Below are 18,857 nucleotides of genomic sequence, written 5' to 3'. Positions count from 1 at the left end.
CTGGTAAAATTAAATTCTAGTAAATATGGAATTATGAATCTGAAGAAAAATAATTCAGGCTGAATATACCCAGTGGGTGGGCTTTACTTTGGTAGTTATTGTTCAGAAAACACCTTGAAGCTCCTTCATAAGTTTCTTTTAAAGAGCAGCTGTATGTTCAGATATCCTCAAATAGCAGTTAGCAGCCATCTTCGTAGAGACATGGACAATAAAATGAAAACAGGTGTGTCATGGACTGAATGGTGTAATTATGTATTGACTCTGTGCACTTCTGGCCACCTGTCAGAAAACATGGTGCAACCGAAAACAAGCTGAAGGAGGTTAGCAGGCATCAAACTTTGGACCTGCTCCTGTGTAAGGACAGAAAAACAGATGATGGCTAGCTTGAAAAAGACCTTGTAGGTAGATGCAAGTGGAAGTTATGTTTGGAGGTGAACTGCCAGTAATGACTTTTTCCCCCAAGAAAAAAAGCATCAGAAAATCATTAACAGGCAGCAGTTTAAAGTGCTTCTTTATTCTGATGCATACTTAAATTCTCATAGAATGCCATGAATGACAAAAGCATAAATGGACTAATAAGACCTGGAAAAATCAGTGGAAAAAAGCCCTTTGAGCTAATACGTGTTATGGTTGCGATCCACCCCAAAAGTATGCCAAGTGAAATTGCTGGAGACTTGGAAAGGCTGCTGGAATGGAGTTGGTTAACTGCTTTGCCTGTTCTTGCTTTCACCCTGTATCTGCCTACTGCTGATTTTTATAAGCAGGACAAGGGGAAGTCTTTAGTTTGGCCCCACTGCTGATAGGTCTATTCAAGTATTTTCTTCATTGGTCTTGTCATTTTGGAAAGGGAAAAAAAGGCATAGTTTCTCGAAGCAAAATAAAATAGGAGCCTGTTAGTTTATATTTTCTGTCTTGCTCTGAAGATTTGAAATCAAGTAGATTAATCAACAAACTGAAATGTTTAGTTGATAAATCTGCTGTGTAGATAAATGTTCAGTTGAATTCAGGCCTAGTTAAGATAAGAAAGTAATTCTAAATATGTATGCTTTTTAGAAATATCTTTGTGCTTTGCTGTTAAAACCTCTTTGTGTATGGAAAGGAATCCTGACATTTAAAAATTGGACATATGGTCTGTTGGAGACTATCTGTTAGAGCAGGAGTTCTCTACTAAAAAGAGTTGTAAAAGTGTCAGGAAGTGTTAAGAGTTTTACTAGAGATGTATAAAATTTTCCTTTTGGAAGGCTAAGTATGTTAGCTAAGGATTGAACCTGATCTTTTTTTAGGACAGTATTTGGATTTCACTACAATGCTGAATTGATGTGTTTCTTGAATTAGAGAAATCTTAGAAATATGCCAACATCAAAAAGATGTGTTTGTAAAATATGACAGCAGTAGTTACTCCTTTTTTTGGTTTTGTTTGGCACAGCTTGATGCTTCTCCATTGTAAGCAAACACAACATTCACCTGAAAACTCAAACTGATCATCTTTCAAATTTGGCAGCAAGTGTGAGATATAATGGGAGACTGGAAACAAAAGGTCTTAACAGGTGTATAAAGATCCAGTGTCAGAACCCCTCATGTAACACTGGTATTAATGTACTTTACACTTGAGAATGTTTAACACTTTCCCCTTTGAGCAGTTCAGTTGGAAGGTCCTGTGTGAATGAATGGCTGATAAAGGGCTTGAGTGGTCACAGGAATCCCTGTTTGTCAAAGTGGACATTTTCACATCAAGGAATACTCAAATGTCCCTTTTATCGCCCTCTGCAAAAACTAATTAATGCTAGTGGCCTGTTTCTAAGTCTGTAAACTTTCACATACACAGAACTAAGAACCCCTGGAAGAATAAACCTACTTGAAGATTTTAGTTGTTCTTGTGCTGCTTCACATTTGGATCATGTGCAGTTTAAGGTGATGCTTTGTTTTTTAAAGAAAATCATTGTTGGCGATTGGGAATTGAGTTTGACCTTCGCTGTTGAGCCAGTAAGAAGGTTAGTAAATGTCTACTAGTGTTTGCATTCTGTGTCTTTTGACATCTTTAGCATTTAGGTAATGTGATGAGGGGTGATGTGTAGGCATTGCTGAGATTACTGTGAGGTGCTGCCATGAAAATCAAGTATGAACACCTCTCCCAGGTCCCAAACCCTCCAATTTCCCATATGAAAGCCTAATTGTAGTGGCATTCACCTTTCTTGAAGGTACTGCTGTTTTTGGTTAAATTATGATATTAAGCCCATGGCCTGTTTTTGTTGAAATTTATTGTAATAGTTAAATCATCGTTATAACTGATACTACATTCTCCTTTAGACTACATGAAGAAATAATTGACTTCTATGACTTCATGTCCCCTCGTCCTGAAGAAGCAGCTATGAGAAGAGAAGTAGTGAAAAGAATAGAAACGGTCATCAAAGATCTTTGGCCTACAGCTGATGTGAGTGAAATTTAAGTGTTAATTTGCTTCTCTAGTAAACTGTAGAGCTTGGTTCACTTAACCTTGCTATTATCTTTCTGTGTTTTAGAAATGTACAGATAAGACTTCAAACTTAAGGCAATTGACTTATTATAGCTTTTCAGTACTTGGCAGTTTATTTGAAAAAGTAGAGAAAATTTAAAACCTAGATTTCAGGTTAAAGAAGGCTACTGATCCTTATTTTTTTCATATTGAGAACTGGGGATGTGAAGAACTGTCCACTTTAAGTGTGTTTCTTAAAGCTTATTAAATTGATTGTCTCTGCATAACTTTATTTTGAATATTGAAGTGAGACTACCTGTGTATCCATTTCTGTAAGAAGTCCTGTGTCTGTGGATATTTGTAAATACAAATACTTAAAAATTGTACTAGTCACAAATTTGACAATTGGGACTTACTTTAGCCCTGCTTTAGTGGGAAAATTGGGCTTGACTTCCTGAGACATCTTGAAACCAAAGTTTTTGTATCTTCAAATGCTTTATTACCCCAAGAGTAAGTTTCCTTCAAACAAAAAGCATCCAAAAGGAATGTAATGTAAACTGTACCTCTAGCATCACCTTTCTGATTACCAGATAGTAGTGTTGTAATTATTAAGCAGAAAAACATTTCAGACCACTGTGATTTCATAGCCTTCCATGACGAGTGAGGTATGTGGCCACAGTACTGAGCTAAAGCTCATCTACTTCATCCTGTGATTTGTTAGTAATAACATTTTTCTTGTGGGAACAGATATAAATGCTGAAATGGCCCAGTGTTGCCCAGCCTTTTCACAGGTCAGTTCCAAGAAGTGAACTTGTAAATTGTGCTCTGCTGTAGCAGAGGGGGAGGAAGCTCTCAGCTCTCTAGATTGGAAGCTTACTAGAAGTATTTGATATGTGGACTGTGAATGTCCCTTTGGTGTGCCTCTTCTCCACACACAAACACATACCACAATTTCAAAGCCATCCTTACAGTAAAATGTGGAGTATTCCTGTTTATCTGAATTGTGTTTAGATGCACTTTCTGTTTTTTAAGCCTAAAAATTTAGAAAAATGTTTCCCTTAAATTCTTTCAATTTCAGTAAAGCTGTCCTATGAGGGAAGAAGGGAACAGGAAGGAAGGAAATTTTACAAGGGCTTATAATACTGTTGAACTGGAAATAGTGAAAAGGACTTGTTTCAAAAGTTTCTGCTCTGCTGCTAGCAGGATTGGTAGTCATTTCACATTAAAAAAAGTTTCTAAAGTTGCATCTATAAGAGAAAGTGTATTTGTACATGCTTAACAGAGTATGTAGTAAATTAAGTTCAATAACTATTTTACTGGACTATATCCTTGACAGGTCCAGAAAAATCTTAAGTCTTGTGAAAGTAAAATGAAGTGAGCATTCATAATTACAAGATATTTCACTGGTGTGGGTTTTTTTCAGGTCCAGATATTTGGCAGCTTTAGTACAGGGCTTTATCTTCCAACTAGGTAAGTAATCATTTACTTTGTAAAACAAGACAAGCTTTTATATAAGTAATGTAAATTTCAAAGGGGAATTTAGACTGCAGTGTGTAAACTGATCAAACTCCCAATAAAATTTTTGCCTAATGTCCCGTGTGACAAAGGGAAGAGCTTTTGGACTTCCAGATCTGAGATAAGTATTTGATGTATCATTGTACTGGTCTAGGTATTTACTTGACCCTTTGAGTTATCTTTTCCATGTGTCTGGAGTTAGTCGTTGGCTCTTGTTGTTTTCAAGATAGAGTGAAATAAAATGTTTAGTATTTCCTGTGTAAAGATTGTGTTTTGTTATGTAATGTGAATTACTGAGAGTGTGTCACTTACCACAGAGTTACCGTGCAATGTCAGATGAGTCATCACAGCTGTGTTTTCCCTTTTTTGAGCAAAATGTCATATTTAATTCAGTGTTCTATAGTGCTTAATGGTTCAATAGATGTGGAAAGCCTGTGTAGCTGTGTCTTAAAGACTATGTTGTCTTTACATCAATTAAATTTTCAGTAGGAAAGCACTGGAAATCTCGTTTCTGTGAATAACAATCACTAATAAATTGCTTGGACTATTAACATGCCTGTCTACATGGGTAGATGAGGGGTGAATTGGGCTGTGGAAGTCAGAGGGGAAGGAGCAAGAAAGATAAAAGGGAGAGGAGCTCAAAGAACTATTACTTAACATTGCTACAGGAAACATATTGGGAAACTAGATTAAAAGTTACGAAATGGTCACCCTGGAGGACTTGTAATTTGTAGAATGCCAATTTTACCTTTTTTGGTGGAGTATTATGTTTGACTTAATGGATCTCATGCTGTGTTTTTGTCTAGTGATATTGATCTAGTTGTTTTTGGGAAATGGGAACGGCCCCCTTTACAGCTGCTGGAGCAAGCACTAAGAAAACACAATGTGGCTGAGCCATATTCCATTAAAGTACTTGATAAAGCTACGGTAAGTAATAGTCTTTGGGATACTGAATGAAAAGATTTCAAACCCCTTAAGATGTTGGTGGTAAATAGTGTTCTTAATTCATGAAGCAAATTATATTGTCTTAAGCACAATGTTTTGCTCTGTGCAAGATTTCAGTAGAATTTGTATGTGCTTAGCAATAGCACACCATATTTTACATGGACAATGGTAATTCTGTGCACTGTATTTGCTGGAAGGCCATACTTTATACTTATGTTGTCAATAAAGATCTGAAAGTCAGTTATTTTTAAAATATCTAGTAAAATAAGTTAACTATTTGTATAATGTTTTTCCTCTGACCCTGAGAAGGACCCTGTTTAGCCAGGGACCAGTAACTAGAGCTTTCTACCTTGAAACCCCAGTTTTTCAGGTTCTTTTTTCTGATGGCACAGTGAAATGTTCCAAACCCAACATTTGTTTTCTTCTTCTAAAATATGCTACTTAAGAGCTTTATTTCATATGTGAAACTGATCTTTAGTTCTCTTGCATCTGTCTTCTAAGCTTAACAGATTGAATTGATTATGCTAAAAACTTGCTCAGTAATACAGAATTCTCATACTTCAAGTGGTGTATTCTCCAGGAGACTAAGCAGAGGACTCTGAACTTCTGTTATGTTTTGTGGTGTCTGAAATAGGGTGACCCTTTTAGGTCCAGATGGTTCCAATGGCTTCTTTCTGTTGGAGTAGCAGTACATAACAGTAGCTCTGGTAATCTTTGGTTTACCTGAGAATGAGTGGGATTTTCAGAATCAGTGATACCAGTTAGTTATGGGAAATGGCATGAGGCTTGGCTTACCAATTTTACGAGGCTTTCTTATTTTATTCCCTCTGCTGTTGGTATAAAATGATGCTATAGTTCTGTTCTTTTTTGTTTTCCATTTCAGATTGAAAATACAAGTACAATTTAAAATAAATGTTATCAGATGAAGTTTAGGTTATGATTTTGTAGGATACTGACTTCAAGGTGGTGGTGTGAGACTGAACTACATATTCAGGAGTTCTGTAATAATTTATTGCTGCCAGAAGAGGAAGTACTGCTGCTACTGCTTTGCTTCTGTCCATTCTGGCTTTTGTTTGACTCCGCAGTGAACAAGTTCAGCTTGATAAACCAACACAGTGCTTTATTTTTTTCTGCTAGGCTAGTCTTCTGTCAATTTAGCAAGTGAATGGTGCAGTTCTGGGTCACATGAATGCAGTTCCCACAGGTTATGAGAGTAGAATGTTTCCTATTAACAGCAGTGAGTCATTAAATGAAGTAAATTTAATTGTTTTGTAAAACACTGGTATTGCAGCTACTAAAGCAGATATCTAATAGCTATGGGAAAGTACATGAGTGATCTTACGTTAATGTGATCATACATGCCTGTGTTTTTAATCACCTCACTAAAAAGCTTTTCCTTGTCAGTGAAGTTAGCACTGTTATCTTCTCAAAAACATGTTTCCTTGTTTTGATAGTTGCATGGACTGATAGTATCCATGTGTCTTAAGTGAGCAAGCTGGAGAATAGCACCAGGGGTGCATTTCTGGGGATTCGTAAAACCTTGTTTTAATTTTTCAGGTACCAATAATAAAACTTACTGACCAGGAGACAGAAGTGAAAGTTGACATCAGTTTTAATGTAGAAACTGGTGTGAAGGCAGCTCGATTTATCAAGGAATACATGAAGGTATCAGCTATATAATGCATGTTATACTACTTACCAAGGATGTGCTAGATGCTTAGCTAACCTTTTTTGGTATGGCTTAAGCCTTGAAAGCTTATTGCTGAAGACTATTTTCATTAATACTACATAAATGTGGCTATTTTAACTTATTTTCTACTGACGTCTATTCAGTGTTGCCTTTGAGTGCTAGGTGCTTGTGTAGATAAACCTTTACACTGAAAGGTCTTCTAGGTACTAAACTTTGTTTCTAAAGTAAGTCTGCATAGCATGAATTTAAGTGATGCTTATCAATACTGTCTTGCTAACCGATGTCTAAAAACAATTATTCTCTAGCTACATACTTAAAATCAAGTTTACTTTTATGCTCTAGAGTAACAGTACTGTTTAGATGGAAAGCTTTGACTATAGAGTGACACTGGCATTCAAAGGAGGATATGAAAATCTTCCTGTTTAGGGGGGAAATAAATTTGATATGTAAGCTGTTTGATCAAATGAGAGTTGAAGTCTATTCATCTGTTTCTGGAATAAGTCAAGCATGTTTCAGTTCTTCCTGTGGAAACACTTCATAGCACGCTGCTGAATAACATTTTCGTATTAGATGATGAATCTTCTTGTGTTGAGATTGTGTAGTTCTTTTTGTTTTGGAATGTTGACATTGTCATTGATAAGATGTATTTTGCTTTGCAGAAATATTCTTTGCTGCCTTACTTGATTTTAGTATTAAAACAGTTCCTCCTTCAGAGGGACTTGAATGAAGTTTTTACTGGTGGAATTAGCTCTTACAGCCTAATTTTAATGGCAATTAGTTTCCTGCAGGTAAGTCTGCCTTGTATGTTTGTGTTCTTTAAAATATTTTGGTTTCTGTACTTATGCCATGTTATGGTGCTGTTTCTTTAGACTCCCCTAACAATGTGCAGCTTCACTTTTATGGCTCTAGGTGTTTGATTGTTGGCAGCTCCTATGAACTAACTCTCGAACATTTAAGAACAACTGTTCACTGTGTGAACTGAAACAGCAGCACTAGCCTTGTGAATGGCATAGGGCTGTGCATTGCTTTCTACACCAGGGTCTGATGTGGATTGTGCTTCCTGGGCAGCCTATTCCAGTACCTGAATCATCTTACTGGTGTTTTGTAAATCTGCCAGGATGCAGTTTAAGTTTGTTGCTTTCTAGATTACTGATACTGAATGTGCAGAGTAGTTGATTTCCATTTTTATTGAAATTATGAAAACAGTCTAGTTTTTTAATTACACGTTTGTTAGGTTTTGACATACTTAAAACTAGCAGATATTGTGGGCAACTGATGAAACAGCTAATGAGTTATAAGTTCTTCTAGTATGTTTTTGTGACAGTATTTTGAATGAGTATGAGATGCTAACATTGTACCTCATCAGCAGCTGTGATAATGGAAAAACCTACATATTCTCCTGTTATTAATGATTAATTGAAATGTTACTATAGATTTTACTTACTATATATAATATGGGGAGATTGAGAAAAGAACTGTATTTTTATTGGGGTAACTAGATTCTCCCCTGCTTCTGAAAACATTAACTGATGGACTTCCTGTGAAAAATCAGGTATTACTGTTACTAACTAATCCATAATGTAGTGTGCAGTACTTTATTGCTTTTGGCTTAGTGAGAAGAATTTACTAATCCTCAGAATGCTGGAAGAGGGGGAAAGGAAGAATTCTTTGGCTTCCAGATACTGTTGAAGTGCTTCCCCCTCTTGGTTATGTGAAAGTAGTTTAAGTACATGAAGAATTAATGACTCAATTCAGACTTGTGTAAAGAGATTATACTCGTCTGTTTAAAGGAGAGCTTTTTGTTGCACTGTGTTATGGACTGAAAAGGATTAATTTTTAATAACTAACTGTTCTGTCACAGCTGCATCCAAGAATTGATGCCAGAAGAGCTGATGAAAACCTTGGAATGCTTCTGATAGAATTTTTTGAACTGTATGGAAGGAATTTTAACTACTTGAAAACTGGTATTAGAATAAAAAATGGAGGTGCCTATATTGCCAAAGAAGAAATCATGAAAGTCATGACTAATGGATACAGACCATCCATGCTATGTATTGAAGATCCTCTCCTGCCTGGTAAGATTGTACACTTCTTGCAATATTCCAGAGCTCTGGCTCAGCTTGTGCTCTCACAGCTTCTGTTAGAGTCCCTAAAGTCTACCAAATGAGTTAAGCTGCTGTATTGAGAACACAGTTGCTGGTGTCAAGGTACAGTTATGGAGATGGGCTAAGGGGAAAGGACCTGAAATCTCCCAAGAGTCATAGCCTGAGTAAATTCGATTGCACGCAAACAGTGCAGATACATAATGCATTGAAGATTCAGAACAGTGTTGAATGTATACTAAGATTCTCTAACAGTACTGTGGGGCAGTGGAAGAAAGAGGTCCAGGAAATCCTGGAAAGGCTTTGTTAGTAGGAGCAGCTCCCCATTGTTCATTAGGAGAGAACGAGAATGGAAGGTGTAGCTTTTCCCACCAGTCTGTGGTGCCATATTTCAGATAAATTATACTATATGGGAAAAAAACCCCACCCAGATGAGGTACCTATCCTGCAGGATGGTGCAGTAGAGACTGCACAGAAATGTGGGTATATATCCATGAATGTGTAGCAATGGAGCAGCTGTATTATGGTGTTGGTGTGAAGAGTGGTTTGCATAACTGGCTTCTGTGCTGCACAGGGACCTTTAGAGAATGCCAGTTATAGTTGCATGTACTTTTGAAAGTAACTAACTTAAAATATTTTTTCTTTAAGATTTGGTTTTGATTCAGTAACCTTGAAAGTAATCAAGATTAATTTTGGCTGAGCACTTAAATATTTCCAGCTTTATAGTACTCAGTTTGGAATCTATTTAGACTGTCACAAGTAGCTGAAATTCCAAAACGGCTTTTTAACCAAGTCAATTTTCAGTTAATTTGGACTTCAGCATTCGTATTTCTAGAATGTAATTGGCACTCAAACTCCATACTGTCACGTCTTGTGGGTAGACTGCTTATGTACAGCACTTTTAAAGCAAATACCATGGATCAGGAGCTGAAGTCTGGCACCTGTCTAAATACTCAATATGCTGAATGTTAGTAGTTCTCTAGAACAGGTTGCAAGCTAAGATAATTTGTCTAACCACATCTCTGGTATGTTTGTAGCTCGGTGTTTGTATCCATCATGACTCTTGCACTTGGCCAGGCATAGGTGTGATTTTGCAGAACTTCCATCGTGTTACTGAGATTTCCTTCCGTAGCTCTGTACTTGCCTGAAGATCTATTTGAGAAGTAGCTTGAGCCACATTTCTCTAGTCAAAAACCTTAACTGTCCTCCAGTTCTGTTCTTCCCTATCTGCTGAGGACTGAAAGAGAAGAAATTACATATGCTGCACAACGTTTTAATTACTGCTAATAGTGCTTTGGAATATTTTCTTCCCTTCAGTGACTCTTCAGAGAAGGAAAAGAAGAAAATCGCAAGTCTAGTAGGTGCTCTGAACTGTTCCTTCTAGCGTAAATCTTGCAGAAGCAAAGAACTATAGAAGAAAGATACCTAGTTATAGGCTATCAAAAAGTTGATAAGAATTAAGTTTTAGATGATGTTATGTGGGCTGAGATAATGTAATTGTTACAGGAGAGAAAGTGTTTTGGCAAGGGAAATGAAAGCTGGCAATAACTTGAAGTTATCTGACCACTATGACCCCTAGGGATATTTTCTGGCAGCTACCACAGAGCTTCAGAACTTGCCTGGTGGGACTAGGAGGAAAATTATATAGAATATATAGCATGGCTCCTTGAATTGGATCTCACAAATACAACCTCCTTAGATCTAGGCTTAATCACATATTCCTACAAATATACAAGTACCTGTGAAGTATATATACATAATATCTAAAATTCTGTTAGTTTAGTTCTGTTACTGATTGTGTCCCAGTACAAAAAACTTTTCCAAGGGTTCAAGTCCTTGCCCACTTGACAAGTCATCATCTCTGCATGATCAGTTTGTGGGCAGATCCACTCCATGTCTAACTCCATGAGGGTCAGTGCTGGTACTGTGGAGGAGATGGGAACAATTATTTTGGTAAAGAGTGGACACAGATGTTTCTTGACTTAAGTTAGCATAAGCTGCTATAGAGTTCTTCCCTGAAACCTGCTTTTGCACTATATGCACAAGTTTTTAATCTTTTCTTAGCCTGATTGCAGCTTTCTGTAAAGTTCTGGTTAAGCCTTGAAAGACTACTTTGAAAAATGACCTCTTAACCCAGAAATCAGACAAAAAATACAGGGGTGAAAAAAGCCTTTCAGTTTCTCAAGATTATCCAAGTAGTATAAAAGTCCTTCCTATGAGTGTATGCACTAGTTCAGCAACAGGATGCTGAAAGTTATAACTCATAAGAATACCTTTAGTCAATCTGGTAGGGGACAGGATTTAAGTTCTGTGGGATTAGTTCTTTTAAGTTGGAGGAATTGTGTTTTCTTCAGTGTGAAATGGTGATGTCTGGCTGACAGATAAATGATGTCATCGGAAAGATATGATACTTCAGTTCTACATGCACAGTATGTTTTGTTAGTTCCCGGATTTGGAAGGATCAGGTGTCAGTCTGTTCTGTTGCTGTTTTGGTTGAGGTGAGCTTTGCTCGAATTCTCCTGGGTGCTATAGGGTTTCCTCTGAGATTCTCAGACTGATTATTGGGTGCCAGAGGATTATTATTTCTGTGATTTGAGAACCAAGATCCCAGCAAAGATGTGAGGAATCCACACTTGGAGTGAGAAGTGTTGAAATCTCAATTTGAGATGTCAGACTAATCTAGCCAGTGATGCTTTTTTAAAGTGGTAGTTTATACTTGATCTTCATAAGTAGCCTAAGATTCTTCATCTTGAGTTAGTATCCTAGGAGAGGGTAATAAGGTGAAAATATTTCTCTTAGCATCATCCAAAGAAGGGAATTTCTATAAACACCTTGTAGCTGCCACTATTTTGGTTTCTCAAAGCAGTTGTCCTTTCTTTGATACGTAAAAAGTGAAAGCATTCATTTAGGAGAACTGCAAAGCCAGGCACTAAGTCTGTTCACAGGAGCGTGTTGGGAGCAGGGTAGATGTTCCATCCTAGAAGAGGTTGTATTGGAGTTGGTCTAGCAGTATCCTGTCTTGAAAGACCTGACTCTCATTGCAGGTGACAAATCTTTGCTGAGTTTGCTTTACAACCAGAGATTGATTATTCAGCAGATTGTTAGGGAAGCTTATCTTATGCCTTTGTGAATAGGTGATTATCAAGGTCCTTCAGTCATTTCTGATGCTCAACAGGAATGATTTTGATCTTGATTCAGACTGGCAGTTGCAAGAGTAGCTTGGAGTTCCACCTGCATTGCTCCCTTCATGAGAAGTTGCTGTTCATTCTGAGTTGCTACGGGCACTAACAAAAGTTCTAAACCTTAAATTCAATGCATTTTTGAAAAGAGACTCTAACTTGCAGGACTAATTATGCTTTGTGTTGCTTGCTTCTGCATCTTGATAGGTCACAAATACAGGAAGTAATTAGATTTGAGATTGGCAACAACTGTTGGGATTATATGTTCTAGCCTTAGTGGCTGCCCAAAGCTATTCATTGCAGCTTTTCAATATCTGCTATTGCCATTACAACCTGCAAATATATGTGTATGTATACAAAAAATTATATGCATTTATAAAAATACACAAATGTTGAAGTTAGCATCTGAAAGAACCCCTTTAATGCTGAATGTTGCAAAAAGTTACTTATTAGATAATACCTTAACATAAAGGGGTCTGCTTCAGTCCTAGCTCATGGTCTTGCCTTTACCTTTCCAGGCCATGTTCTTAAAACTGCTTCAGGTAATGGAAGGCTAGCTGATGGAGTGGTAATACCGATAGCAAGTGGAAATCTTAGATGTGCTCCTTTAGGGGTGAAGGCTTTGTAAGAGAGAATGAGGATTGAATTATACATGAAATCATACACCATTGTTATCAATCCTCAGATGTACATTAGTAGAAGTCTGTATGGTTTTTTAAAGAGTGAGAGCATTTAGGTTACGTGCTTTAACAGATTAGTCTGTAGATTGTGACAAAAGAAGAATGCTCAGGTATGTAAGATGTGATCTGCTAATGAGAACGATCTCTCAGAAGAAAAATCACTTCAGGACAGCAAATGCAAATATGTGATGTTCTGGCTTCTTTAGTATATTGCTTTCTGCATTGGGCAGGGCCACCTCTATACAGACTTGACTCGTACAGTTTACAGTAGCTCGCGTAGTAGTTTTGGCTTCCATACCTGCTTTTCAGCTGCAGTGCAAGTCAGAAGCTCTGCAGACTGTATAATTGAATAAGATGTGTTTATTCAGACATTTTTATGAACTAATTACAGGTGCAGAATGAGGCAATCCAGGAACCTAGGCATGCTATGGCATGAGCTATCCTGCCTCTGTTCTCAAATCTGCTTCAATCAAGACATACACAACTTCGTTGGTGGTTTAAACTAAACTACCTGAGTTTGCCGTAAGTGGATTAGGGTAGGCTTATGATTTCTTTTGCCGGCACAACAGTGGAGATAACTGACAAAAGGAGTTTGTAGCAGCAGTGTCTTATTTTGGTGTAACTCCATGCAGATGCATGCTACCTTAGCACCAGATTAGACAAAACTAATGCAATTTGTTTGAGTGTGTATTCTTAATTCCTGTTATGTGAATTTATAGAATCATTTAGGTTGGAAAAGAGCCTTAAGATCGAGTCCAACTGTAGATGGACTCTTATTTAGTGGTAGGTGCAGTTGTGTTTAGCCACTTGTATACATTCCATTTCTGTATTGCTTCTCAATTTAATTCTTTTTTGTATAGATTTTTAGCATGTCATTATAAGGAAGGTGGCATTGTTGCATGACACAACAATGTATCCTGCCCCTGGAAAACCTGTACTAATTAATAATGGTTTTTCTAGTAGAGTTAACATTTTTGTGTTCTGATTTCTTGGCCACTGAAATACCTTGGTCTCTGTTCAGCTGCCTTTGGGCTAAGTCCTTTGTGAAGTCCTCTGCTACTTGTAGTGCAGCTCTGACATTAACTACAATGTGTTTCTTCCTAGATTCACTGTCCTAGGGTTGGTCCCTGCTTTTACTTCAAGATAGAGTCCAATTGCAAATACGCCATTTAGAGAGGCTTCTGTAATTTTGAGCCTAGTAGCTGGTGGATATTGCAGTGGTGCTTTCAGAACAAGATACTCAGTTACTTCAGTAAAGATGTATTTCTTGATCTTTTTTTTTACTTGACCATGTAAATTACTGAAGAAATTCTGGCTTTTATGTTCCTAGTCTGTTTTCATTGATTATGCTTTTCTGTTAAAGTGGCATTATGGTTGGAGAATCTTGAAGGACTAAAATTCATTGTCAAGTAGCAAAGCCAAGGCTGGTTTTTGTGGGTTCCCCCCCCACCTTGATGGCAGACCTCAGCGTGTTTGTCTGTAATGGCTTGCTGGACAAAATACTTCAATGAGTCAAGGATTCTTCTGAAGTCAAATTCAGCCTCATTGGATTCAGTCCTCCAAAGGATAGATTCTATCCTTTACCTGTCAATTTTCAAAGCAGATTTTTGATCAAAACCTGTTCATGGGCACTGATCTGATTTTCAAGCTCAAAAGAAACATGTTCGGTAGATCATCCTCTTGCAGTGTTCTCACAGCATTTCAAGCATCATTCTGAAGGAGGGAACCATTTACTGTGAGCAGCTTTCTACCCACTCAGGATCTGTCTGTATTTTAGACATGCAATTTGAAGGAAGTTTTCTTTGATTTCTTAAATTGGGTGGTGACAGTTAACCTGTGGTGTTTGGTGCCAAATATATCTACAAAATCCCCCCAAATGTTTCTTTGGCTAGTAATAGCAAGATCTTTCTAGGTGTCAAATGGGAGAACAATACTTGTACACTGTCACTGATACAGAAGCTTTAGGATGTTCTTAACTTCTGCAGTTCCTCACACATGACACTGGATTTTGGAAGAGGTTCTGCTGTAAATGTCACTCATGCTTAAAGCAGGACAGTCAAGAAGTGCCACTAACTTGATCAAAAAACAATGCTGTACAAACTTCTGGAATCCGCTATGACAGATTTTGACAAACTGGTTTATCCTATGGGGATAAATGATCTGTATGAGCTGGTTTATTAATCTGTAGTTTTGACAAGGTTAAGTAGGGGTTGATGTAAGTATACCTGGCCTTATGAAGATAATGTGGTTGCACAAGTGGAATTCTAAGCTGAATTTGGCCTTCAGAAGCTCTACTGGTAAGTGAGACATAATGCATTAAGCTTGGTAGGCTCCCTCTTAAAAGGCAGCGATAGGAGCTTTAAGCTGATCTGTTCTCTGTTTCTTTCAGGCACTGGTACATTGGTATTTTAAGTGTGGTAAATTGAATGCATAATGTTAAGTGTTATTCCTAAGGTTAGCTTATTTATTGATAGGCACACTTAGTTGTTCCTGATATGAGTAGGATGAGCTAACCAGTTTAAACAGAGTTAAGCTGTATTGTTAAAGCTTCTGACCTCTAAGTATTACTAATTTTCTGCTAAGTGATATTTAAAAAAGATGATCTGATGACTGTCACATTATTTCAGGAAACGACGTTGGCAGAAGTTCTTACGGTGCCATGCAAGTGAAACAAGTTTTTGATTATGCCTACATTGTTCTTAGCCATGCAGTATCACCACTTGCAAGATCATACCCAAATAGAGATTCTGAGAGGTAATTAGTTCACTTTTTGAATATCCATTTGTCTGTGTAATAAATTAGGAATGTTTGGGTCTACATAAAAATATTATTTATTGTTTAACTGAGGCTGTATTGAAATCTGCCCAGAAATTTAGGCTGCCCGGTGGTATGAGTGTGTAATAGCTCAATGTGCAGCACTGAAATGAAGACAACATGACAATACCCAGGGTGAGTCCAATGTGAGGTTCTCTTAGTGTGGAAGGGAGCCAGAAGATAACTGGTCTTTCCTCAAACATTCTGCTTGAAGTATTTCAAAGGAAGGTTGTCTGGTTTAATGTTAGTATGATGTATGTCTGTACTATGGCAGAAAATGTGTGTGATCAAATTGCTACTTTAGGCACAAAACTAGACAACAAGGCATAGAAATTTCCCTAGTTCTCTAATACATGCTCCCATAAGCTCTTGTAAAAGGTTTGATATGTAATTAAGCTGTTAAAAGAATCAGTTCAGTTTGGCCGTAATGTCAGAACTGCCATTAAAAGTAGCATAATTCTTGTTCCATTTTAAATGCATTTCTTAATGTCTTCTAATAGAAACACTGTACAGCTAGTATTTTCTCAGTTCTCACCTTTGCAAGTTTTCTGTTTTTTGAAGGGGGGGGAGGAGGGGAGAAAGAAAATTAAGTCATGTCAGCCATGTTTTATTTTCAGTCATATATCTGCTCTAGCATCTCTTATTCTAACCCTCAGTACAAGTGGGGCTAGATCAGAGGATGTCTCTTCCCTGTGACTTCCCTAGAATCCCAGTGGCTTTGAGCTCCTCAGCTAATTGCAGGGAGGGATGGCTCTAACAAGTCACAAACCATCTAGACACAACTCTAGTCAAGCTGTTAACTTCCAGCATTAATGTCATTGGAAGGTGAAATAGTTCTCCTGTAGTAAGTTTACAACAAAGTGGATGCAGTCTTCCACTTGTGGATGTGAAACTGACAGTATTTTAATAGTGCCTGGTATCTCTGGGTTTTCTGTGGTATTAAATTCAAAGGTTGAGACTGCACTTGTGCCTGTGGTGGAGATATAGGGAGAGTGGTACATAGTCTTACACACTGACATTTGAGACTGCTGTTTTAAGGTAGATTAAAGGTGTATCTGTTAAATGTGTACTGGCTGACAACTCTTGTTGCTGAATGAAACTTCATTTTTATGCAAGTACAGATAGAACAAATTAGGGATTCCTAAAGTTTTGCTTGTGTCTCAGGTCCTGGTCTTCATGAACTTCTCTGTGGTTCTCCAAAGGATATAGTAGTTCTCTTATGAGGTACCTGTATTTATTACAGAAATCAAAAAGTGTATTTGGAAATGCATTTAATGGAAGCCTCAGATGCTATCAATTTGTGTATTTCATGTGTATACTTACTGTATTTGGGAAGATGTTTGAATTCGGTCACAACTTCAAACTTGGGGAGAAGTCTCAACAGCAGTGTTCAGGTGTTGTACATCTAACCTGTTTTTTCTGCTAGTTCTGGGCTATCTGTGCCAGTCATGTCTGAGTCCTGGAACTTGTCATGCCAGTGGTTTGCCATTCTGTCAAAGGGAGTGGTGTTGCAAGAGGAACAGCATTCAACAAAGACCTGTATGCAAGTCATTCTGCCAGCATCTGTCTTGTCAATGCCAAAGGACCTGTAGGTGGATGATGAGCTGTTGGGTAACAAGCTTGTTGTGGAACCTCAAAAGTAGTCCATGTTCAGTCTGTTTTTAGTTAAACCTGATGTGCTTGGGCAATCACAGAATGGTAGGTGTTGGAAGGAACCTCTGGAGATCACCTTGTCCAATGCCCCTGCTTGAGCAGGGAGCACAGGAATGCATCCAGGGGGGTTTTGAATGTTCCAAAGAAGGAGACTCCACAGCCTCCCTGGGCAGCCTGTTCCACTGCTCTGGCACCCTCACAGTGAAGACGTTTTTCCTCATATTCAGGTGGAACTTCCTGTGTTCCAACTTGTGCCCAGTGCCCCATGTCCTGTCATTGGGCACTACTGAAAAGAGCCTTGTCCCATCATCTTGACACCCTGCCTTCAGATATTTATAGGTATTGATGAAATCCCCCCTCAGTCTTTTCTTCTCCAGGCTAAACAAACCCAAGTCTCTCAGCGTTTCCCCATAAGGGAGATGCTTCTGTCACCTGATCATCTTGGTAGCTCTCTGCTGGACTTGCTCAAGCAGTTCCCTGTCCTTCTTGAGCTGGGGGGGGGGGCAGAACTGGACACAGTACTACAGGGATGGGCTTACTAGGAAGGAGGAGAGGGGAGGATAACCTCCCTTGACATGCTAGCCACATTCCTTTTAATGCACCCAGGATACTGTTGGCCTTGGCCACATGGGCACAGTGCTGGCTCATGATCAGCCTGCTGTCCACTGGCACTCTCAGGTCCTCAGCAGAGCTGCTTTCCAGTAGGTCAGCTCCTAACCTGTACTGGTGCATAGGGGTTTTTCCTCCCCAGGTGCAGGACCTTGCACTTGCCCTTGTTGAATTTCATGAGGTTCCCCTCGGCCCAGCTCTCCAGCCTGTCCAGGTCTTGCTGGATGGCAGCACGGCCTTCTGGTATATCAGCTGCTCCTCCCAGTTTGGTATCATCAGCACACTCTGTCCCTTCATCCATGTCATTGATGAATATATTGATCAGGACTGGACCCAGCACAGAGCCTTGGGGAACACTGCTAGTTACAGGCCTCCATCCAGATTCTGTCCTGTTGATCATAACCCTTTGAGCTCTGCGTTCAGCCAGTTTTCAATTCACCTCACTGTCCTTTCATCTAACCCACACTCCCTAAGCTTTTCCATGAATCTAGGTGTATTTCAGATCCTTCTTCCACCTGTTAGGCAGAGTGGGTCCAGGCTCTGTATAAAGACTTTTCTGGTGGCCTGACCAAAAGCCTTAGCCACCCAGGAGCCCTTTGGCCTGATGCATTTTTTGATATTTCTAGGCTTGTTAGTGATAGATTGAACTTTAAGCAATGGGCTCCCTTTAAGACCAGTGACTAGCTATATGACATCCTACTAGAAGGGTCAACAGAGACTAAATGAAGAGCAAGCAAAACGGTAGTAACTTATAGGAAGCTGAACATCTCTGGGTGACTTGAGTTTATTCAGTTTTGGCATAATTGGGGCTCGCTTTCCCCTAAGTGGAATAGCTTGTTCTTGTACTACCTAGTAGGTTTCAGTTCATATCAGCTTTTTCCAGGGAAAATTTCTGTGTAGAGTGTCCTGTTTTGTAGGTGACAATCTCAGTAGGTTTCAAATCTTTCTGGGTGATCATAGTTACTACTCTTTCTCAGGGTCAGTCCAACTCGAAGGAGCACAAGCCTAAGTTCATTTAAGGCTTTCTAGCTAGCTGCTGCTTGTGATATTCCCAATGTGAAAAAGTCAGATTTTGTTCCTTTAGCATAGGCCTTTTGCTTGCCCATGTTCTTGTAGTAAGGCCCACAGAATAATAAGGGGTAGATTCAGATCACTCTTACTCTCTTGAATCTTCTCTCAAGCTTCCACATATAACATCTAGAGCATAGTGGGAGTTGA

At 38.6% G+C, this 18,857-nt stretch overlaps 1 protein-coding gene across 5 annotated transcripts in view; it reads left to right on the top strand.

The window, feature by feature from the left end:
• The window catches only part of TENT4A (terminal nucleotidyltransferase 4A), a 63,434-nt gene that overhangs the window by 12,683 nt on the left and 31,894 nt on the right, over positions 1-18,857 (top strand). For all 5 annotated transcript variants that reach the window (XM_075084320.1, XM_075084319.1, XM_075084317.1 and 2 more), the window contains exons 2-8: positions 2,308-2,431; positions 3,876-3,922; positions 4,774-4,894; positions 6,470-6,577; positions 7,262-7,390; positions 8,464-8,677; positions 15,191-15,317. In XM_075084320.1, the coding sequence (XP_074940421.1) occupies positions 2,308-2,431; positions 3,876-3,922; positions 4,774-4,894; positions 6,470-6,577; positions 7,262-7,390; positions 8,464-8,677; positions 15,191-15,317 (870 nt within the window). The remainder of the gene's footprint in view (positions 1-2,307; positions 2,432-3,875; positions 3,923-4,773; positions 4,895-6,469; positions 6,578-7,261; positions 7,391-8,463; positions 8,678-15,190; positions 15,318-18,857) is intronic.

Source organism: Phalacrocorax aristotelis, chromosome 2 (genome assembly GCF_949628215.1).
Source record: "Phalacrocorax aristotelis chromosome 2, bGulAri2.1, whole genome shotgun sequence".
Lineage (NCBI taxonomy): Eukaryota > Metazoa > Chordata > Aves > Suliformes > Phalacrocoracidae > Phalacrocorax > Phalacrocorax aristotelis.
This window is presented reverse-complemented; position numbering and strand designations above follow the sequence as displayed.